This window comes from Rhopilema esculentum, chromosome 8, assembly GCF_057945365.1.
Source record: "Rhopilema esculentum isolate cy_ngs chromosome 8, ASM5794536v1, whole genome shotgun sequence".
In the NCBI taxonomy this organism is placed as follows: domain Eukaryota; kingdom Metazoa; phylum Cnidaria; class Scyphozoa; order Rhizostomeae; family Rhizostomatidae; genus Rhopilema; species Rhopilema esculentum.
Genome location: NC_142822.1, coordinates 2,557,781 through 2,580,957, shown reverse-complemented (window position 1 = coordinate 2,580,957; position 23,177 = coordinate 2,557,781). Strand labels below are relative to the sequence as shown.

Genomic DNA, 23,177 nt, shown 5'->3' with positions numbered 1-23,177 from the left:
GAGATTTTTTACAGGATGATAAAAATATGTACAAAGATAGACAGTAAGAAAGCTGAGATTTTTACAAAAAAGTGTCGCAATTGGTAAGGCAGGCATCAGGAGCCTCGATTGCTCAAAATACCCTTGTCCATTGAGAAAAGAGTCCAAATTTTACGTTTGTGACTGTAACAAGGACAAATACCCGGAATACCGGGGGGGGGGGGGGGTGGTTGTTAACCAATTTTTGTACAGGGAATTGGCTTGCGAAAATATGATGTCAAACCTGCAAGGGTATTAGAAATAAAGACTTACACGGCCTTGGAATACACTTGCTGGCTTTGAGTAGAACCTTGGAAAATTTCGTATATCGAGTACCTCCCTCAGCGAAATGGAATGGGATATACATCAACCTTTGACGAAAATACGAAATCGACCCTATGATACACTTGTGGTAAACAACAGTAGTCAACACATAAACAAACGGGCTGTAAACCTTTCTAACCATACCATTCACTTACGTAATTATTAATATGCAAATAGGTGTAATTCAGGTATTAAGTATTATCCTGGAGCTATGTGGCCAAGGGCTATCTTGGCATCGATAAAAAACAAAAGCAGATTCAAGGATCACGAGACTTTGTTTTTCAATCGCATCTTTATTTTCTCCAATGGGTCCATTTCATCTTCCTCCTCATTTTCTTGGCTTTCTTTTAGAACTTCAGTTTGCAAATTTGAAACTTTCTCTCCACCTTTATCTTCATTTTGTTCAGCAACAGCACGAATTGCCTCATTTATCGTTGGTAATTGGGGCTTACCCTTCACAGTATTTAGCCGAGCACAAATAATGTGAAACGCGTTCATGTGCAAGAATTCCTGCCATGTTACTTCTGTCTCTTTTCTTCTAATCGACCCTCGTTTTGGAATGCCAAGCCACTCAGCAGGCAGTTCACCTAGCCATTCATTAGGAACATTCAAATCTCCATCCTTGACAAGCGAAAGCATCCACTTTCCATAAATGACTCTGGCTATAGAAAGAGTTACTACGCCTGTTTCCTTTTTATCGTATTTCTTGAAGAATGATTCAAGTCTTGCTACTTCACGTGGTGTTATTAGCTCCAAAAGATCCTCCTGTAGATAAACATACAGATGGATGAAACGAATTCCGTAAAAATGCAGCAAAAATTCTTAAGAAATGTTTTATGTACAAAATATAATCCAGTACATGTGGTATTATAACAAAACATGAAGATTTTCTGTAGGGGTCAATTGAATAATTCCCCTGCCTTATTCCTCAACACCAACAAAATATAGCTTTAGTTCCTTATGGAATGACACGATAAAAATAGCATATAGAATGCATCTAAGTTAAATGACAAAATATGGCGAAAATGCTACCTGGCATGCTCATAACATAAATCTCTTCTGTGATACGCAACTCTAAATCCACAAGAGGGTTTTAATTTGCTTTCCTCCAAAACCAATGTTCGTATTCTCGACTCTACTCTCAAAGCAAAGCAAACATTTGAAAAGCAGCTTTCTTCAGCCTTCTCCCTAAAAATAATAAATTGTATAGTGTAGTTATAATAATACCTGCTTGCGCCTGCTGAGTAGCCTCATACACGTTGATCGTGCGTATTCCCACCATTCAATTGTACCCGAGTGATCACTGTCTATTTCTTCAAATATCCTAATCTCTTGCCCTTCTCGTTGCGCAGACATGTCTATTCCGACGAGATTTCGATACGATTCCCTTCTGTGCTCTAGGTATCTCTTCACATCCACAGAAGTTTCTGGAAAAACCAAATCAATGCACAAAGTTAAGCAAAACACAGAAGCAAGCAAATCAAATACCAAAAACAGGCAAAAAAGGGGCAAAAGCTGGCAGAAAAGTATTGAATCTAGAAAACAAGGGACAAAAACTGGCAAAGTAAGGGACAAAAGCTGACGAGAAGGTATTCACTCTAGCAAAGAAAAAGACTCAAGCTAGCAAATAAAGGAACAAACGACATAATCTCGACATTTAGTCAAAATTCCTACCATTTCCAACCATCTCATCAAAGGCCTCGATCACGTGATTCTTCTCGTTTTCGTCCAATAAACTGAAAATGTCCTCCTACGGATGAGATAGTGTAACTTTCATTGACATTAAATTAGGTTTTTTCGTACCCATTCATATTAGCAACATTATCAAATTCGGAGCAAATGGAAAGACAGGCATTGTTACTGCAGCCAATGGCAATCCTATCTTCTTTGATTTTTCAGAGAAAAATAACTCTTTCATTATTTCTCATACATTTTGGCATTATCAGAATTTCATATTTTTTCCACTATAATTAGAGAATGAAAGGATAACGACAAGACAGGATAACGACAAGTTACATGGAAGTCAATCCACGCTAGTTATTTTGTAAACTAAAGGACCAAAGTGATTCTTGTAAAAGATGGCACCAAAAAAGAGTACCGGATATATGTTACTTTCATTTCAACTAGGAGTGCTTGCAAATCTGGTCGATAAAATATTTGATTCGGTAGATGAGCAAATCTTGCTAAGCCTGCTAGATAAACATAGCTCAGGTGAAACTGCTGGTTTTCAGATTGATCATGTTTAATACAACATAGACGGCATCGTATCTTACGTCACAGCGATTTTTCAGGTTTTGTGAGGAAAGAGGAGTCCCCCAAGGATCTTGCTACGGGCTTATGCTTATTATTAAAAGAAGAAGTGATGTTACGAATGCTGCTTTTTATACTGAAACAGTTAAGGCTGTTATATAATTGGCAGCTAATGAGAGTCTGTGTAGAGCAATGTGCGTTACTCACACAGGTAGGGCAGCTCCAGCCGACTTCGTTTTCTGATTCGCCAAGTGCTTCAATCGACAGTTCATCATTTAGAAAACATTTTCGTTCTAAGCAGGATCGATGGAATATCTTGTCACATATTCTGCAACCATGCAATGTTCCTTTCAGACTGACATTTGTTCCACAGTAATGACAATCTTCGTCCCTTTTTAACTTGGGATTAAAAAGATAACAATCAACTTTATTTTAAGTAACAATAAGATACAACACTGGCAGACAACTTCTGAATCACTTGGAAGTCTTAGTGCCAACAGGTACATTGATACCCATAAACCTTGCATTTGAGATACCCATGGTTAAACAAAGACTTCAGCAACACGTCTCGTTTCTAAAAACCCTACACTTGCAATCTAAAACACTATTTACATGATCTTCCTCGACAAAGGTTTGCAAATGTTTTCTACATTGAAACGATTCGTTTGCCAAAGATGCAAGACTCTGGACGGCATATATTTGCATTTTCACCCTCAGGTTTGTTGACTCAGGTTTTTGCCGTGTAAATGGGAGGCAAAACTACGAAGAATAGGTTGCTTTTGCCATTGAAAACGCACTCGTGGAGATTGGACCTACGGATAATTAACTTGCCTTGTTATTTTTACTGCGATTGCCAAGCAATTCAATATAAACGAGTTAACGGACATATTGATAGGTTATAACACTGTTAATTCTACACATTAAGACGCATTCGTAAAGACGGGGTCTATGGATAACTAAATAACTAGTTATGTAATTCATTGTTATTTCAAGCAGTTCAAAAAGAAACAACATGTAAGGTATAAGATACCTCTCTTTTTGCGCAATAAAGGAGCATTGGATTTTCTTCTTGATTCTGATTGCAGTCATGACCATTTTCGGTTGTAGATATTTGTTTCTGATATCGCGTTGGCTCGATTGACGGGTCCTCTTCAAAAGGATCGTCATGATCGCTTACGATTTTGTTTAAAGCTTTCCATGCCCTCGATGTATCATTGTAAGACATCCTATGTTCGTTGCGTCGAATTGAAGATCTGAAAATGTTGCATTTAACTTTAAAGTAAAAGTAAAGTAAAACACTCTACATTTAACTTTATTGCTAGTGAAAAATTCGTTATTCGTAAAAAAGCCCATGCACCTATGGAACGTGGGAACCTTAAGCGGGGTTAAAACGTTGTGAGCACAGAGAGAGTCCTTATCAAAAGTTTGCCGACGACGGCATTTGGAATAGCCCATGACGCAGGGGCGGCTGGGAGTAGAAAAGTATTGGTATTAGCCTCCGAAATTAAGACATAAGAAGGTCCCCCTGCAAGGTCCTGAAACTATTTAACAGGGGTGGAGCTTATATGTTCTTATTTAAGAAGGTGGGCAAAATGACCTTTTCGATATGATGGTTTAAAATAGCTTTTGGCAATACCATATCTTACAAAATTATTTGAAGGCACTGGCCCCCGTTGTCTCCCCCCAGACACTGATGACCCTGTGGTAATGTAGTTCATCCTACTAGTTTTGGGTGAAGGATCGGTCCTACGAAATACAAATGAATTATGGCTGCGGCAAATTACTCGAGCGAAATCGTGTTTTGATACAGCGGTTTGCTGCCCAGTAATGGAGCCCCAAGGTATTAGCCCATTAATTCTAATACCATGAGGCTTTTGGCCCGCGAATGAGATTCTATTACGATAAAGCGAGCGATTTACTTTAGAGTAATGCAGCAAAAAAACGTAAGATGTATCATTTGATTTGAGAAACCGAGAGAAATAATGTGATTTGAGAAACCGAGAGAATTCTACAATCATATAGAATCGAAGTTTTACAAAACATACAGTTCAAACAAAACAACTTTTACAACTGCCTTTAGCTTAAACAAATTATTTCATGACTGTTGCTCTTTATATTCAGTGTCTAAATTTTGTCAATCAAATTATCCATCCAAAGGCATTGCTAGCAAAAGTACAGCTACATTTTGTAAATTCATAAAGTTAATTTCCAGAAATATTTTTTCTATAAGCTGAGGCCTTAGAATAGAGCTGGGGATCTTTCCACCGTCCCTTCCACTGACAGTGGCCCTCGTAGTATTAGAAATGAAAAACTAATACCTTACTGCTGTTCACCCATTCTTCTACCATGGCTCAACAAGAGAAATTCACGTCATGCAGACCACAACAGACAAAAGAAATTTCGGGGCAGTGTATTAGTTTTTGGAGGCTAATACCATGGCCAGGGCTGCTGATTACGGCATGGATTACACTTTTCAAAGATTTCAATGAGGATTAGGAAAGCTTTCATTCAACGAACAGAAAAGCAAATATAGCTTGGCTATATGAATAGAGCTGGTCGCATCGATAAAATTGTTGTGAAAAAGTGGCAGCGTACAAAAAGCAAAATAAATTTCCTGCAATCTCAGAGACCCAAAGTCGCCTTCCTTTGAAAATAAAATGGTATTAGACTAATACCTTTAATACCACCCCACGCCGCCCCTGCCATGACGGATTTTCGCAAAGCTTTAGATCATTAGGTGAACCGTATATCTATGCTACTTTTACTTATTGATGAACAATTTCTCATGAAATGTAATAAAAAATTAGACGTATCGATCATCCTTCTGAAAACAGCAAAGCCTCCTTTTCATTCCGCGGCTTTAAGTAATTCCAAATAAAGGCCGCATCTATGAAACTTCATATTTGAGCAACAAACTTCTCCGCATCAAGGGTTTTTTAGGATAATGCTTGTCTCAGAAGCTATTTCTAGAAATACTCTTATGATTTCAGTTTAAATTGATGAAGCTATTCAATGACTTGAAAAAAATTATAGGAACGATTGGTATGCTGCACATGATCTGCCTAATGCAAAATTTAGCTACTTTAAACCAACAACGGAAACAGCCAAACTAAGGAAGGGACAAGAACTCCCAAATTTTTCGGTTGCAATTTTCGTCTTCATTTTTATTTGAAACAGTGCATTTATAGTAACTTTCTGGCCCTTTCATTCGTTTTGCCCCTCCACCTAACCAGTGAAGTAATCTGTCAGCCCTAGTAAGAAATTTTGGCAAGAATAAACGACGCGGGAATCTTATTTATATCAAGTTATCTTTTTCATACGAAGCCGGCCATGAGCGAGAACGGTGTAAATGGATGTTTTCAAATAACAATTTGATAATCTTCAATGCAACTGTTTTTAACTTACTTTAAAAGAGCTTTAAACATTTCAAATAAATTGCAAATACAGCAGATTAGACCATTAAATTGCAACTTTGCATAAGCAAATACCTTGTAACAAAGTCACTTGCGTTCGCAGATTCATTGCCCTTGGATGTGGCTTCATCTCCACTTTGACAAGGTACCCTTCGTCTTGGCGTCAATGCAACGACAGCTTGAACTTTAGTGACAAGATGGCTTTTTTTAGCGCTGCTTGGCCCGGAACCCATCCTGAAAATCTCCCCGTTGAACAGTTCTCCTATACTAAGATAGGCCAGTTGAACACTACTGAAAAGAACAACGTTTCGTAGTGTAGAAGAGATGGCTTAACCGTGCTCAGTATGAGTGACGTTTCAACACGTTTGCCGAAAATTCCTTAATACCAAGAGACCGCAATTAATTCAGTCTAACCATTCAGTCATCAACACATTAGCACCAAGGTGATTTAATGTATTCAGTTGTACAAAAAATAGAATTGCTTTTAGGTGGGCGATATGCGTTGGCTTTTCCAAAGCATAATATTTCAAAGCAAGAGTTGAATCAAAGTTCTCTTACAGTGGAACTTAACGGTTGTTTTGTTGCGCATGGCGAAGGAGCAAGCAATCACGCTTGCGCAACACGCAGTCATTTAAGCGATTAATGCTACGTTTACGCTGCTCCGTATTCTTTCTCTCCGTTTTCGTTGGTGAATACGATGTCCGTTCAAAGATGTCAGTTTTCAAATGAATACACTATGAATTCGTAAAGTGTTCACACTGCCCCAGTGAAAAGGACGTCGTTGGCCTCGTTTTTAATCAGAGGTCATTTTTTAAAGCAACCGTCCATTGTGAATTTCACAATTGAAATGTCTGAAATTGGCTGGCTAGAAAGCACGTAAGTTGTTGCTGTTGTTAGCGTATTTAAATGTATCCGATTTGGTGTTCACACTGAAAACAGATCGTATCCAGTACTCAAAAGTTTCCATATTCATTTGCGCTTTCAAGTGACTCCGTTTCATAGCAGAGTAGTGTGAAAGCATGGCAAAAATTGATAGTTTTTACTTCGTTTTTTTATGAAAACGGAGCGGTGTGAACGGGCCTATGACGTGTCACATGATATCACAAACACCTGCATCGCGCGCTATTGCTGCGATTATTCATTATTTCTAGTCATAGATATGATAAAGAGCGTGTTTTGTGTGCCCGGAAAAGTAGGCAAAATGATGCACTTTGTTTAACATTGCTATGATACAAAGTTTTGATATGCATTTATGTTAGTGGATATGACGTCAACTTCTTCAGCTTGCTAGAAAGTCTCTAGATCAGGCAATGTCCAGATAGTTAAGATTGCTATTTTTGGGACCAAGCCTCGTTTGCATAGTTCTGCGCTTCAAAATTACCTGCGAATCCAACGTAAATAACAGGCTTTTCAGTACTTTAAAACATTACCACTGGACTAACTGTTTCCTCTTCCTACACCGTGAATATCACAAAGATTTATTTTCCTCAAGATTCGGCATCATTAATTAAAACCTTTCTCATCCTTGCTCGGTATGCAACATCTTGCTGGAAATGGTTATTGTCAAGAAAGGAAGGAGTTTTTAAAGAGTAACTTGGAGTAGCTAGTAGAGTTTTAAGATTTGTCATAAAATTATAGAAAGGTCGATTCAATTCAAACTAAGATTTAGCATTTCTATCTAAAGACAAAGGCAAATAAATGACACACACGTACCTCAAAGTTTATGTCATTCTTGCATTATCCTTTCAATGATACAGGCTTATTTAAGTCATCTGCTTGATGCAATTTCACCAGAGGCTTAAAGCAGTACCTGTATTAATGTCAATGTTGTTAAAAACAAATATAATGTTCCGAGTCCGTTCGGTTGCACTGAACATAGCAAGATCAAACAGAAATATAGAAGCGAGTAAACATTGATGCAAGATCAGCACTATGTGATCAAGAATGAATGAGTAAACAGGAAATTGACAGTCACGCTCCTGTTGCCTTTGGTTACTACAAACATGCCTATTTTATCTTTTTGTGCTCTATTATTATAAGCGGGTTTATTCTAATCATTTTGATCACAGCAAAAGATACACGAAGAGTATTACTGTCCTAGAAATTAGTTGTTGGCCTCAAAATCAATATCTTTTTGGTGTATTCATAATCTAATCAGAGCCACGTGGAAAGAAGTGCAAAGGAATAAAGTGCAATGGTTGAAGGCGATCGAAGGACTTCCCGGCTTCGATATGTTCTGAATTCAAAACAACGTGGTTGCTTGGCAGTTCATAAGTTCCATACCAATACTGGACTTTATGAATGGGTTTATCAGGGTTTTCCTGATGCTGGGGAACTGGGAGATAAACAAGATACTTTGCTCTTGTCACCATCCTTCGTTCTGCGGTCTTTCTTCCTCTCATTTCTAAATCTTGCTGTCAAGAAACAATGTTTCAAAACCATACTCAAATTTGTACAAATCAATACTAGGTAGTCGTAATCAATCCTGAAAACACTACTTTGTTTTTGGCATTCAATATCTTGTTGTATTTAAAACTGGGCAAACCGTAGCTCTTAGATAAGTTCTAATCTTGCCTAGATCTTATATATGGACTCTTGTGTTAATTTGTAGTTTTTAGGGCATAGCATGACCTTCAAAGGCAGTTGGTCACTATATCATGGGCTCCGACGTAGTTAAGAAAGTGGGTGAGCCAAGGAAAAATTTCACAATCATAACAAAAGATTTTGAAAAAGGCTCTATTGTTTTGCAAAAAAGGGGCCTGACATCTTTTACTTTTTCTAGAATTTATTCCTATTCTCTTTTCCACTTTTTTAATTGTCTACAACCAAACGAGTCTGACAACACTCATTTTTTTATAAGAAACGAGTACTGGACAGTCCGAAAAAATTAGGAAACTTCAGTACTCGAAGCAAAAAAATGAGGAAACTATTAAATCGTGCTGAAAACTGAGAACAACGAAATTTTGTAAAATCAAAGAACATGATTGCCCTGTTAGCCTAGAACTCGAGACACAAGGGATAAAGATATACTTCCCACATCTAAATACAGCATCATAACGGAATCGAATTTCTTGACGTGATAAAAAAGGTCACGAACATTTCAGAACATCATTCATGATATAATAATTAAGAAACTCTTAAGAAACAATGCGTATTGAAATTGTCAGAGCATTAAGAAACTGGAGTACTCATCATCGACCTTTGTTTCTTATAAAAAATGAGTGTATCGCACAAAAGTTTGAATGCAACAATCCATTTCTGGCGCCCAAAGAGACCAGAAGATGACCAAAATGTATTTTTATACTGCAGTAACCATGACCATGCTAACGAACTTTTCCGAACAGCCAGTTCAGTTGTCCTCAGGGTTAAATACCCAAGCATCTACTTGCATCTGAACCTAATTAAGATTAATTATTACAATTAATCGATTGAAAATAAAATGTCATTTGCAACATTGATCAATGGAAAGTAAGAAGCCTCTTGTGATCAATGTAGCATATTAAATTTCTAAAATGGCTTTGAAAAAAGCAAACATTTTACAACATACTTAAAGCTTTTTCGTCTGACACTCCTCAGAGCATAAAACGTCAGAATAGGTTCCGAAAAAAAAACACGTTTGAAAAATATATACCCAGTTGTGGATCGAAATAGGCCAATCAGAAAAACGCAAGCACAAGACCGGTATAGTTGACCAATCAGTGCCGCGAGCCTAAAGAAAAATTACCAATGGAGTCCAAGAGAGAAAACGAACTCCTTTTGTCTACACAATGGCGGCTTTTTCGTTTTTATGATTTTATTAAATTTCTATTTTGAACATTTAATATCAGTAATCAAGTTTCAGTGGGCTATAGATATTTTGGGTGGGCACTTAGTCTGGTGGCTGTTTAAGATTTATAGTGACAATAAGAAGTTATGATGGCTGTTATCGATTACGAACTTACTAAATAAACACCATAGAAACAAATCCCAAAATGCCTATTTAAGTTTTGACATGTATTGTGGACACAAGTTTGATACAATTGTCCAGCAGTCATTGTCATTTCAAATATTTATTTAGAGATCACTTTAATGAGAAAGCTTGGTTTAGAATCGCTTCGTAACAGTGAAACTTGTGTCCACAATACATGTAGGAATCGAGTAGGAATATGTACTGTGGCGTGAGGGGCTAGAGGGCCTTCACTTGGGAAATTTTTGCAATCCTCACTTGTTAACTTGGCTGAAATACACTTTAATGTCTAGTTTTTAGACAGTATTGCGGTAAATTCTTTGCCAAACAATAAAAATGATTGACCTACCGTGTAGCTCCGTTAGCCCATGATTTCAATAGCCTTTGATAAGCGTTACACAAATATATAAAATACAAAAGAAATCGAAGGACAAATCATTCCATGGAAATACTGTACACCTTAATCAAAAGCACACACCTTAATTGTTCGCACTCAGGGTTTTATTGTAATGTCCTAAAAGTATGCGACTTGGAGAGGAAAAGTACATAAAGGTATTGAGACATGGCATAACCCTATTTGCATACCGAACAGAACAAAACTTCACAACAGGGAAGAAGCATTTGCATTCTAAGACTAAAGATTTGTGCGTCCATATTTGATAATCTATAACTAATTATCAAAAGAAGGGGATCAAGACCAAGATCTTGAGGAGCCTCTTAGCATAAGCAGGCATATGAAAATAAAAAAGTTAGTTTTCACGACATCAAGATAGAGGAAATACAGGAAAAAACTCCTTGCACTTTAAAAACCTTTCAATGACTTTCTGGAGTAAAGTAATAGTAGGAATAAGTAGTTTCTACAGTGAAAAAAGTTGTTTTAAAATAAAGTGAAACAAGTAAGTCTATTCTGAGTCACTTCTTCGTGAAGATCGCGACGACTTCTTTTTTGACTTGCGATGGCGCTCTTCATCAGAGTCGTAGCTGTATCGTTTAGCTTTCTTCTTCGTCGACGTAGTGTATTCTTCATCAAGACTCATGTCGCTTTCTTCACCAATGACGTCATCTGTGACTAAACGTAAAAAAGTTCGTTTACTAGTAGGAAGATGACATATCCTTCACAGTTTTGGTCCGAATATTGGCCAGGACAAGGCAGTCTTAACTACCTTTGTACTCTTTCTTAAATTCAAGAAATCCTATTAAAACTGGCCGAGAAGCAAGCTTTTGCAACCTTCGAGACGGCACTAGGTCATAAATAAAAAAGCCCTAAGATTAAATGATGATCTTTACTACCAAACTGGAACAAACAGTGCCAATACACAATGCTCCACTTGCAGTCCTTTTCGTGAGCAAAATTACCCGTGTGCGGTAAATCGCACATGTAAACAAATTGGCGCGTGCGATCGCACTTGTTAGAAATTTTGAAGTGCCAACCTGATAAAATTGGTAAAAGGAGCAAGAAAGGTAAAAGCCACTCGTATACGTGCAAGAGCAAAACTAGATTAAATCAATACATAACAGATTAAAGTTCCTCGTCAGAAATAATCGAGCTATTGTCAGAATCGTCATACTCTTCATCGTCAGAAAAAATGTCAGCGGTCTCAACAGAATCGTCATCATTTTCTTCCAACTGGATAATTCGCACTTTTTGTGGTGGTTCAGATGTTTTGGTTTTTCTTCTTTTCATCAAATAAATTTCGACAGCCCTCTCGAGAATTTCTTCTTTTTCTCTTGCTGACCAATTTTTGTCATTTCCGGCAATTTTAAGAATCGATTCCATTCTTTTATGTTTTATGGAAAGCCTTCTGTCAGAAAGCATATTTGTGAGCATGCTAAATGCCCGCTCGACTGACGAATTTGATCCACTGACAGTAAACATAATTTCTGCGAGTAAACAGACATTTGGGTACTCTTTCCGTTTGTGTGTTAAAATGTGTTTCCATAAGTCAGCAGTTTCTGATTTTTTGAGCCATATTTTAACAAAGTTTCGCAGCATTTTCCACTCACTCAGAACCTTCGTCTTGTCGTAACCAGCAACGCTCAGCGTAGTCTTGAAATGACTTGCTAATCCTAGAATCATGGTGCTTCCAAATTCCTTTTCTTCTGTCCAGGTTTTTGGATCAAACACACTTATTAGTGGATAAATCCCGTGTTCAAAATCCTGAAACCGTTTCTTCAAAATTTCACACAAATTGCCAATAACTTTGATCTTTTCTCTGCTGGCCTCCATCCTTGTGTGGTCACTTAAATGTTTCATGCCTTTAAATTCAAATCGAATTGTCTTGCGCTGATCAGCCTTTTTCAACGCTTCTCCAGCAATCAAAAAGTTTGATGCCAGAGAAAAACTGCCGTCACCTTCACATTTTGTCTGGAAGCGTGCCAATGAACTGTCAAGGAACTCATCTTCTGTGCCTGCACATTCCCGACAGTCTTGCAGTTCCAGCAAAGAAAGATCGATCGTGTTTTTGACATCAAAAGCGAGCAGACCTTCCCCTCAAATATTTTAGATGCCGGTATCATCTTCTCCAATACGTCCAAGTATGCTGATGCAAGACAAAGCATTTGATAAGATTCAAATTTTGCCAATAGACCTTTGACTTTGCTTTTGATGCTGGAATACGAAGGATCGCCAAGGCAGTTTTCGTATGCTGTGATAAATGCAGGCCACATATCCAGCAATCTTTTGTAGGCTTTGCTTCGATGCCCAACAAATCTTGTTCCAGTGAGCTTTGACAACACATAATGTTCAATTCCTATCGCAGAGGCAGCAGCTTGGACAGCACTTCTGAGCTTTCCAGAGTTTTTCAAAATGTTAAAGTTTGCCTGGTAAAACTCGTCCACTTGCGCAAATTTGGTGTCTTTAAAGCAGCTTTAACGGCAAGTTCTATCCTGTGGTTTGCGCAATGTATCTTTAACAGCCAATCTCTATCGTGACCAATGCGCGTCAGCAGTCCGGATATTCGCCCCATGTTTACATTGGCACCATCAGCTGTACAGGAAATCAATTTTGTCAAATAATCAGTCAAAGGAATGTCGCCTTTGGGTCCAAATATGCTGTCAATAGCCCTCTTGAGTGCTTCGGCATAGATTCCTCCCCACTCAGACATTTCTAGCAGAGATACAACAAATAGACAGGAATTCCAAAGCGTTCGACTCTCACAAGCACCATTTCTTTGTCGGATTTCGTTTTCCTTGCTTGTGAACCATCTGAAAGAAGGGACATTGCATTCTTACTGGCAACGACGGCCGCAACTTTCTCGGTGACAGCTTTTGAAATGGCATCCAAGAATTCGCCTGTTGCTTTGCAATCATCCTTTCCTTCTATAAGCTTCACACCATTCATTCTTTGACACTTTAAAAGCAGCTTGAAAGTAGACAATGGAAGCTGTGGATTTAAAGCTAGTTCATATGCTGTGCGGATCATTCGGTTATATTCGAGTTGCTTTCTCGTGATAATATAGGCTTCTCGAGTTGCTTTCTCGTGTAGAATATCTGCCTGTGGCTGTGAAGGGCCAGCACCAAGAACACTGTCAGGGAATCGATTGGGCTCAGTTTTGGGTTTCCCCCTCTCAAGTTCAATTGCCATCTTATGACCAGCACTTTCATCCAGGTGCCTTGTTATCTACGAGCAGAAAGCAAATAAGTCTTGATGCTATATTTAGAATTAAATTGATTTGCAACGACGTTTCGGAAAATCAATTAAATAGACCTGTGTAGTTTGTACATACAAAGTTATCAATGAGCATCATATCTACTTCATAGATATCAATTAAACAACTAATTCTTAATGATAAAATAAAAAACCTTAATTACCTGATACTTGGTGACAACATTAGTTCCATCAATGAACGCTTTTGCTGATGCCTTTACACTTCCTTTCAATGTTGGATCGGCAAGGATAGTTTCTTTGTGCTTGGCACACAGCTTACACCAAATAAAATTAACAAACGTTTTGCCTTTTTCATCTACTGTTTTGTAACCAATTATCTCCGATTTGCCGTACTTTTGAAAAGTAGAGAACTCAATTTTGTTGCCCTTAGCAGCCATCTTTTAAAAGTCGTCGTCACTCTCCAAAGTTACAATACAAGAGCAAGTAAAAATTGTTTCCAACAGCCACTTGCTTCCAGGGAACAATTACGTTTTGACAGGAAATCAGTTATTACACTTAACATGCTAATGGTGACTTAGCTGAAAGACGAGCATTTCCGAACGCTAAGACAAAAGCCAAACATCACTTCCGAAAATTGGTAGAATCATATTGTTGTCAAAAGTGCTAATCAAGTAACAAGGAAAAAGTATAAACAATCATGAGACCATGGGAATTTGTTCTTAACAGAAAACTGCAAAATCACCTGTTTGCGCGTGTGATGAAAAGCACGCGCAATTTAACTTGCGCGTGTGCAGGCGTGTGCGGGTGCGATCGCACGCGCTAAACGAAAAGGGCTGCACTTGATTAATTTTTGGATACAAAACAAAATTGTACGACAACTAAAAATCCAAAATGTATCTAAAAAAGGTGTTCTTGACAAGCGTTGAATTGAAATGGTATTGAGTGAGTAATGATTTCAGTTAATGGTCATGTTGTCCAGATTTTGGTCTCTCTCTCACCAGCCCGCATTCATGGAATGAATATTATGCTTTAAATCACTAACAATCGATAAACATAGCAAGCTCAATGACGGAATGAACTTAAACTGCAGAAAAACCCAATAACTCGCAACTTACTCTTTACAACTTCTTCTTCTTTGTCTGGTTTCCTATCTTGATCACGATCCTTTTCCCGATGGCGGTCACGATCTTTTGCACGATCCCGATCTTTTTCACGTTCTCGATCGCGATCACGGTCCCGGTCCCTGTCACGATCACGGTCTCTGTCACGCTCTTTTTCCCGTTCGCGTTCTTTTTCCCGTTCACGTTCTTTTTCCCGTTCACGTTCTTTTTCCCGCTCACGTTCTTTTTCCCGTTCACGTTCTTTTTCCCGTTCACGCTCCTTTTCCCGTTCACGATCTTTTTCCCGTTCACGATCTCTTTCACGTTCTCGATCTTTTTCACGGTCACGTTCTCGATCTCTCTCGCGGTCACGATCTTTATCACGACCACGATCCTTACCTCTATCTTTGTCTCGGCCTCTGTCACGATCCCGGTCTCTATCACGAGATTTCTCGCGTGTTTTACGATCACGACTTTGGCTTTCGGACCGACTTCGTGATCTGCTATAACGGTCTTTCTTGCTGCGTCTTCTAGCAGAAAAAACAATACAAATTTGCTAAAATAGATGTTTCTGGTGGGCACAAATTACAAATCCACAAATTAAACTTCCCTTGCAAGCACCAATTCTACTGTAAAATGAATGTTTGGCGCCATGACTCAGAAAGATCGCCTCAACAACGTCAATATCAGAAGAATTTAGGGAAGTGTAGAATTTAAACACGACTAATACTTGAAAAAGTTCATAAGCGAAGAAAATACACAAAATCCTGAGCAAAGTCCACAGCAATAATTTACCAAGCGCAAGCACAAATCAGTACACCAAACTACTTAAGTTTAAATGATCGTGCATTAAAAAATCATCATATCAAGCTCTTCCAAAATTCCGAGAATTTTTCCTTGTGTTTCTTTGCCTTTCTGTGAAAGTAAAAAATATCCTACCTGCGCGGTTCTAGTACCCCCTTTAGAGAAATCTTTCATAAATAGGATTACTTTGTTATAATCTACAAACCTTTCCAACCCCTCCTGGGTTACAATCCAGTGCCCACAAACCTTTCCAACCCCCCTGGGTTACAATCCAGTGCCCACAAACCTTTCCAACCCCTCCTGGCACCAGTTACTCTCTACATTGACTTTCGACTTACTTCCTAAAATTCAAGCACCACCCTAGAGAAAATCTTACACTCTGCGTAAAAGATTCGACAAGCCTCAACACCCCTTCCCCCGAAAACAGCTTAAAGTAACCAAGGTCCCTCTCCTCCTCAAATAATCTAATAATGACAACATAATGCCTATTCTCAAAGACTAACAACAATGACACTATAACCCATACCTTGAGCTTGATTTACTCGGCGAGGGGGACCTTGATCGACCCTTATCTTCTGCTTCCTTCTCTTCTTCTTTCGGTGCTTTTTCCTCCGCAGCAACTTCTTCTTTAACTTCCTCTATTACCTTCCCATCATCCTCTTTCTCCTTTTCCTTCTCTTTTGCCTTCTCTTTGTCTTTGCTTTTTCCCGGTGATGCAGATTTTGATTTCGATCTCTTTTTGTCACGTGATTTAGATCTGCTTTTCGAACGACGACTGGAAAGAAACAAAATTTTCAATGTACTTGACTCATCTTCCAAGGTCAAAAAAACTTTTGTTACATAGCATATCAACTTGAATTCGAAACCCAGTTGCCTAATGGTCGCATTAAACATGAAACTCAGAGTTGCAAATTAGAACTGTTTTATACACCAAAGAGTCTTTGCAAAATCTCAGATCTTTAAATCTTAAATTTTGCATCCATCCTCAAGAGTTGTGCATTTGCAACAAACTTTGTAACTAATTTCATGCTGAATCTAATGAATCCATTAACATATATTTCAAGTTGAACCAATGACGTTTCTAGTTAGTCTCGAGATTTAAACTCACATTGCTCTGGACAAATTCATTTTGGCTAAGCTTACTGCAGAGTTATCAGCAACAACAATATTGGAGAGTGCTGTTGAGAAAAACCCTTAGACATGTGCCCGGGAGCATGAGTGTGTAATCAATCATCTACCCCCTCCTCCAATTTCAGTTAGTGTGTATGTGCTTTAAAAGCAGAGCTTTAAACATTCAACAAGGAGGGGGGGGGGCGCAAAATCTTGACACTGTCTATCCGGGATAATAGATGCAGATTCCTGGTAGCAACCCAAATCTTTCATCAATGCTTATTTAGTTTATTTCCTAATAAGATGTCACATCAAAGGCGAGTAATCAGTTTGCAGAATTCAACCAAGGCATTAGGCTACAACGCGCTGAAATCTGTTGTTCTATCTATCGTCTATAACCCCAAACCCAGCAGCCTACTACAGAATAACACATACAGCTTCTATTTAATTAAAAAACTAACCGGCTTGTTGAGCCACGGCGTGTGGCTTTATCTCTTCCACCGGAACGTGACCTGGAACGTGATTTAGACGCTGACTTTTTACGACGGCGGTCCCTACAAATGACCGGATAAAACATTACAATGAAAACATATTCAATTTTTTCGATGGCTAGTCACACGTGACTAGTTTTTATATACACTGTTAAAAGCAGTCCAAAGTTTAATAGTTATATAATCATGAAAGTTAAATAAACAAGAGATGATAAACTAGCGAAGACGATAAACAAGAGATGATAAACCAAAAATCTTGAAAAACCAATAACAAACAAATATACCTAAACATTAAATTGAAACCCATCCACAAAAAAAATTCCAGAAAATAAAATAGAATAAGTATTTGGATTGACATAATATTGTAAAATATCATCTTGAGTTCAATTTTGGAATAATAGACACTGTTGCTATCAAAATATTGGCGTACTATCAATCATAAGCTTAAAAAATCAAAGAAAGAAATATGGTATTGCCTTCTTTATTATATGTTTTCTAGTTTAAAAAGTATTACTTAAGTAATGATTTGCATTCATATACTATTACTGTTACGCTTAAGATTTACCTTTTTGCAAATTGCCCAAGCTTAACCAATTCATATCTTTCATGGGCTGGGTTTACAACTGTATAAATTTTTACAACTGTAGAAAATATATCTTAAACGAAATTCTTTAGTATTTAATGAAAATATATTTAATGAAGATATCTACCAAATATCACGTGTGACTGGGAGGATTTAAAGAATCTTTAATCAGCTGCGGAATTCCTGATTAATGAACTAAATTTAGAATTGAAGGAGACTATACCTGGACCTAGACCTCCTTACTCTGCGTGAACCGGACCTTGATCTAGATCTTCGCCTTGATGACTTGGAGTATGACCTCGAGCGTGACCTTCTTCGGCGTGGTGACCTTGTCCTTGACCTTCGGCGACGAGATGACCTCGACCTTGACCTCCGCGAACGTGATGAGTATCTCCTAGATCCTGATCTGCTTCGCCGTTTTCTGTCTCTAGAGCGGCTTCTTGTACGCGACTTTGATCTTTGCCTATGGAATATATGTCAAGCAATTTCAATAAAAGTGGCAATTTAAATCGGCAATTTCAAAACGATTGGGAAATAAAAACTGGTAACTTAAAAGCCATTGGGGATCAATAAACAAACAGTTTCAAAAGCACTGGGGTTTTAAAACTGTGCCACAAAAGTAATAAAAAGACAGTTTTAAAATCGTACTGTTGACAATAAAAAGTAAGGCTTTGCTAGCGAATAGACAAATTAAGAAAACAAAGACTGTATAGTAAACAAATAATTGACAACTATTATATTGGCGCTATAAAAATCCCAATTTTTACAAATTTACTTTCAGTCAAAACCCTGCATTCATATTGAATTATTTAAAAAAAATCGTACATTAAAATCATAACTAAAATGGTAGGTAAAGCAAAACCTTAACTAACTACAAAAAGAAAAATTTAGAAACGAATAACTTACAATGAGCTGGATCTTCTTCTTGCTAAAGGAAGAAAATTTAGAAACTTAATGTTAGTATTAATGCATACCATGACGAGTTTCAATAGCAAAATAAATAAAATGAGTCAAATGAGTTAAAACAAACAAACTTTCGCACAACACTTTTCAAAACAAGGATCCACTCAAATAGGCCTTTCTTTCTCTTATTTTGTGCAAGAATAGTCAGACTATGTGTTGTATTTTTACACTGTGTGCAGCTTTTTATATTTTTTATATTGTTTAGAAGATACATATAGTAATTTGAACAGCAGACAAAATTATTGTGTGATTGGATTATGCAATAAAGGTTGGTATTGAACAAGGCAAGACAGATTGGTAAACTGTAGCTATTAATGGTGACATGTTGTTTTAAGAATACTCGTGGCTAAGGAAGCACAAAAGTAACATGTCATTTCTCATCGTAATATGGTTTTGGATAATTTGTCACACCAAGATACCGTTTCAGATTAAAAAACTGACCTCTTTGCAAAATCTAGAATCTCCTTTTATAACCAGTTGTTCAATTTACTTTTAAACAACAAGCATAATTAGCTTACACGTATATCTTGAGTTTCTATCAGCCAGTTTCCTCTCTGCTTCCAGCTTTTCTAAGTCAGGTTTTGCAATTGAACATCTGGAGTAGTTCACTCTAAGGACATGGTATTAAAAAAGCGCTAAATATATGTCTAGGAATTTAATATTACAAAAGTTAAAAGCTGCTATCTAATAACAGAAAATGTAGGCCATTAATAAAGAGGCCGTTCAAGGCATTGGGCCATCTGAAACAATGATTTCATCCAAGCAAGGGTCAACTGTTCTTATTTAGATGTTTCTATCAAAATGACCTCAAGACTTGCAGTGGTTTGCCAATATCTGAAACAATATCATATTTTGCAAACCACAAGATATACAACTTGCAATCTATATACTTCCACTTTAGCGAGAATAAGCAATTGGGACAGATAAGGTATCCTCAATCAATCAAGATTTTATTAGCTGCAACTGGCAACACTATGTCTATGATACACAATTAAATAAGAGATTTACCAACTCCCAGAAAAAAAACCTACAACTGTTTATCAGTTTGTCAGCATAACAGTTCATTAAGATATGGCGCAAAATAAAATGTGGGATTCTGGCAATGAGAAGGCCCAAGGGCAAAAAGCAGACGAATGAATTCTTACTTCAGAGGCTGGCCACACAAAATGACTCCATTATACTGAAGAGCTGTTAGCACTGCAGTCAAATCGGTGAATTCAATCAGAGCATATCTGTTGGTAATAGAGACATTCAATCAAAACATTTAACTGATCAAAAGTTTAACAGATACCCTTGTTAAAGTAGTTGGAAAAGTTTAGCACCTGTCTGAGTAAATGAATTACAGAATAATTAGATAAGGTAATAAAGGTAAGGCATTAAGTCAACTGAAAAAAATTAAAAGCTTTGGGTGACAGCCTATTCAGTTTGAATAATTTGTGTTTCACGGCGTACATGCAATCGGTCCAAGGATGCATGCAAACATAAGCAAATTAAGTAATGTTTCAAATTCATCTAACATTTCTTAAAATAAAGTTAAATCACCTTTCTTGAGTTGTTTCATGAACAGACTGTCTAACATATTTTATTTCACCAACACCAGAGAAGAATGCCACAAGCATTTCTGGGGAGACCTTCAATGAAGTCATCATTTTAAAATTTGATACAACAATCAAAGTACAAAAACATTGACAGCTCAATACACCAATTTGAATTATATGACTTTTTTAAGCTCAGATTTGGTTTTATCACCATACTTTTAGGCTGGATACATTTTTTCATATTGTTTGTGCTTGTATTTTAGGTTTTACGGAGAATTGAAATTTGAAACTTGTAAGGGATTTAATCGAAAAAATCATTCTTGGTGAAACTTTACCCCCCTAGTCACCAATCACGGTCAAATTCCTTACAAAATGTTTATCTTTTTGTTGTCATAAAATCAATATCGTCAGCAATACCAATATCGTGAGCAATATCATGAGCAAATTCCTATGGTGTATTCAGGTGGAATGCTAGCAAATTCCTACATATACTTTAGCTTTCCTATAATTCAACCCTCATTAAAATTTAAAATGAATAACTCAAAAATAAAACTACTAAAATCTTTAAAATTATCAAATGTCAAAGTACAATGGTACACTAATATGGTGCACTCAATACTAATAACAGTGGTACACTAACTTGAAAGACCTTGAAGTATATATTGAAATCATTAATGGCACCTTACAAGAACATGCACTAGCTTAAATAAAGTAACAACGTAACATTTAACAAAGATTGTACATCTCATTAAGGACAATGTAACTAGCCCTAACTATAGCATGATATCAATATATATGTAGCTCTAAATATAATTGCTACAAGCAAGCCATTTTTCTTGTTCCAGTCAGCACAGTTTTAAGCCTTAAAATAAATGAACTGAACTGAAGCCTCATAAGATCCGCTACAAAATAATAACAAAATATCATAAAAATTCTTATAAATACTACAACTTACAGATTCTTCTAAATTCCCAACAAAAATTGTCCTTCTTATCTCCTCTAACTTGACAGGATCAAGGTTTCCAAGAACAGGTGGTGGGGGCAAGTTGGTCCCAGGACCCAACCCTATCATGACCTATAAGATGACATTTTTAATGCTTTAGTGCATGACAATAACAATTGCAATCAATAACAAAAATCAAAACAAAATCCTTAAAATACACAAAATAACATAAAGCAAATACTTTTAAGTGAAGAGAGTCAATAAATCCAATTTGTTGTGTTCCGATTGTGAATCTGCTATAACATGAACTTTACACAAAATACCATACCAGGAACTCCAAAAAGAACACCAGATCTGTGATAAGGCAATAAAACTGCAACAATGAGCATGAATATATTTTTTACACTATTCAGACTTTAAAAAGAACAGTCTTCTTACAAAGCAATACAATGTCAACATACCTGCTGAAAAGGATCAGATGAAAAAGGATCCAGTAACCCATTATCAAAGAACCCATTTCCTTGTGTCTCATTGTTAAGGGCAGTTCCTTCATCTGGAATCTTTGCTAGAATGGCAAATTTATACTTGATCAATAGAAAAGCTCACAAAGAAAATAGCAAGACAATTAGAAAATCTGAAGAATCAAAAATTAGAACCTACGGTGTTTTATCTATACACAGTTCCTGCCTACGAATTTCACCTGGCAAAAGAAAAATATAAGCCTTATACTTCAAAGTGTATGATTTATGCCCATAAAGACAAAGGTCATGACAGAAAACTAAGGGCTTCTTGGTTTCCATTTTTCTTATATTTGTTGCTGTCTGTCTGTCACATATTCTGAAGGTATGTCAGCTCATTGTATAAGAAATGATACGTTTTTGTCAACATTTGTGACCTATTCAAGTCTAGCTGAGTTTGAAACCAATTGGTGGCATAATTGACCAAAAACTTTGGTCACAAAATTATAATATGTTATGGGCCTAAAATTTAAACATACAAAGATATCTTGCTTTTCAGAGGCAGTCTTGCAATATCTATGAAACTGTGACTTTGTGAAAATTGATCATCTATACAAAGTGATCTTTAGTAGTCTGGAAATGACATTGAATAGCATTATTTGACAAGATTGTCTTTTTCCTACAATAAAGTGACTAATATGATTTTCTGAAACTTTAGAGCCAGAAATGTTTGAGTGAGCTTTGCCAGAAGTCCCCAAGTAGGTAGGAAGTTTCACTGTATTCAAACAAGAATTTTTTCAAACAATGATCTTTTCATAATGACAAAACTTTAGAACAAAATGATAAGTTGATTATCAGAAGAACATATTATTTTATCATACCTTCTGTCAGTGGTACAACAACCAGAGGTCTGTCAATGAAAACAGCATTGGTCAGATGCTGAGCAACATCACAACTTGCTTTGTCTTCATACTTGACATAACATATCTTTGAACTCACTTCTATTTCTTCCCTGTTAAAAAATTAAGCTTTATATTCAACAAATGCTTCATCAAAAAGATAGGTTAACATAAAATACAAAACGTTGTTCTGATTGCAACAGATTTTACATAACGTGGTTCTGGACAATAAGTGGGTATCTAAATGAAATACGACTGTAAAAGACAGGGTGACTTTGAGCGGAGGGGGCCTATATAATAAGGGGAGTGGACTGTACATATAATATCAAACCCAAGGTTTGTCAGGAACTATGTAGCTTTTGTATTTACTGTGAACGAGTAATTAAACTAACAAAAATACGGACCCTTTTGGGTAAAGAACCAACTCCTGAACATTTCCTAGAAAGCCAAACAGTTTCTTCATCTGCTCAAGATTGGCTTGCGGTGAAATGTTTGACACTTTAATTACACCTTCTTTTTCCTCATTGTCATTGGATAACTCCATAGGAGCCGTCTCTAGGTTTTCATCCATGTCTTGCATGGGCTCAGGCGGTGGCATGACAATTGGATCCTCCATTATAATCTTCTTCAAATTAACATCTATAGAGGAGCATAACACCACACACCAAACTGGAATTCACTAGGCCAGAGTGTTGTTAGAAGGATATGTCTGCACATGCGCAAGAGAAGG

General features: G+C 37.0%; 2 protein-coding genes and 1 pseudogene across 3 annotated transcripts; all 3 read right to left on the bottom strand.

Moving 5' to 3' along the window:
* Positions 1 to 312: 312 nt before the first annotated feature.
* Positions 313 to 9,528, bottom strand: LOC135695164 (PHD finger protein 24). 2 transcript variants are annotated; one of them, XM_065214156.2, is made up of 7 exons: positions 7,719 to 9,528; positions 6,081 to 6,296; positions 3,623 to 3,845; positions 2,800 to 2,991; positions 2,017 to 2,092; positions 1,570 to 1,769; positions 313 to 1,107 (listed from the first exon to the last, which is right to left on the bottom strand). In XM_065214156.2, exons 2-7 carry the CDS (start codon positions 6,236 to 6,238, stop codon positions 607 to 609), a joined length of 1,350 nt encoding a protein of 449 aa, XP_065070228.2. In that variant the 5' UTR covers positions 6,239 to 6,296; positions 7,719 to 9,528; the 3' UTR covers positions 313 to 606. The 2 variants fall into 2 exon arrangements, with proteins under 2 accessions (XP_065070228.2, XP_065070229.2); XM_065214157.2 differs by having other exon boundaries at positions 6,081 to 6,293.
* A 1,218-nt stretch (positions 9,529 to 10,746) lies between these two features.
* LOC135695162 (uncharacterized) lies at positions 10,747 to 23,153 on the bottom strand. The gene is made up of 13 exons (XM_065214155.2): positions 22,852 to 23,153; positions 22,430 to 22,560; positions 21,552 to 21,655; positions 21,103 to 21,222; positions 20,152 to 20,240; positions 19,755 to 19,841; positions 19,128 to 19,219; positions 18,553 to 18,574; positions 17,870 to 18,109; positions 17,034 to 17,126; positions 15,989 to 16,237; positions 14,674 to 15,188; positions 10,747 to 11,020 (listed from the first exon to the last, which is right to left on the bottom strand). The coding sequence occupies exons 1-13, from the start codon at positions 23,061 to 23,063 to the stop codon at positions 10,854 to 10,856; spliced, it is 2,121 nt and encodes a 706-aa protein (XP_065070227.2). The 5' UTR covers positions 23,064 to 23,153; the 3' UTR covers positions 10,747 to 10,853.
* Positions 11,027 to 14,667, bottom strand: LOC148959790 (uncharacterized; annotated as a pseudogene).
* Positions 23,154 to 23,177: the final 24 nt, after the last annotated feature.

What these genes read in the sequence shown, in the direction of transcription:
- LOC135695164 (XM_065214156.2), bottom strand. Translation starts at nt 6,238, where the DNA reads ATGGGTTCCGGGCCAAGCAGCGCTAAAAAAAGCCATCTTGTCACTAAA. An exon ending in GCAAGTGACTTTGTTACAAG is followed by an intron (nt 3,846 to 6,080) that starts GTATTTGCTTAT and finishes CAACATTTTCAG; the next exon opens with ATCTTCAATTCGACGCAACG. An exon ending in TTTATTGCGCAAAAAGAGAG is followed by an intron (nt 2,992 to 3,622) that starts GTATCTTATACC and finishes TTTAATCCCAAG; the next exon opens with TTAAAAAGGGACGAAGATTG.
- LOC135695162 (XM_065214155.2), bottom strand. Translation starts at nt 23,063, where the DNA reads ATGGAGGATCCAATTGTCATGCCACCGCCTGAGCCCATGCAAGACATG. An exon ending in CATGAAACAACTCAAGAAAG is followed by an intron (nt 19,842 to 20,151) that starts GTGATTTAACTT and finishes TATTACCAACAG; the next exon opens with ATATGCTCTGATTGAATTCA. An exon ending in TTGTGTGGCCAGCCTCTGAA is followed by an intron (nt 19,220 to 19,754) that starts GTAAGAATTCAT and finishes CCATGTCCTTAG; the next exon opens with AGTGAACTACTCCAGATGTT.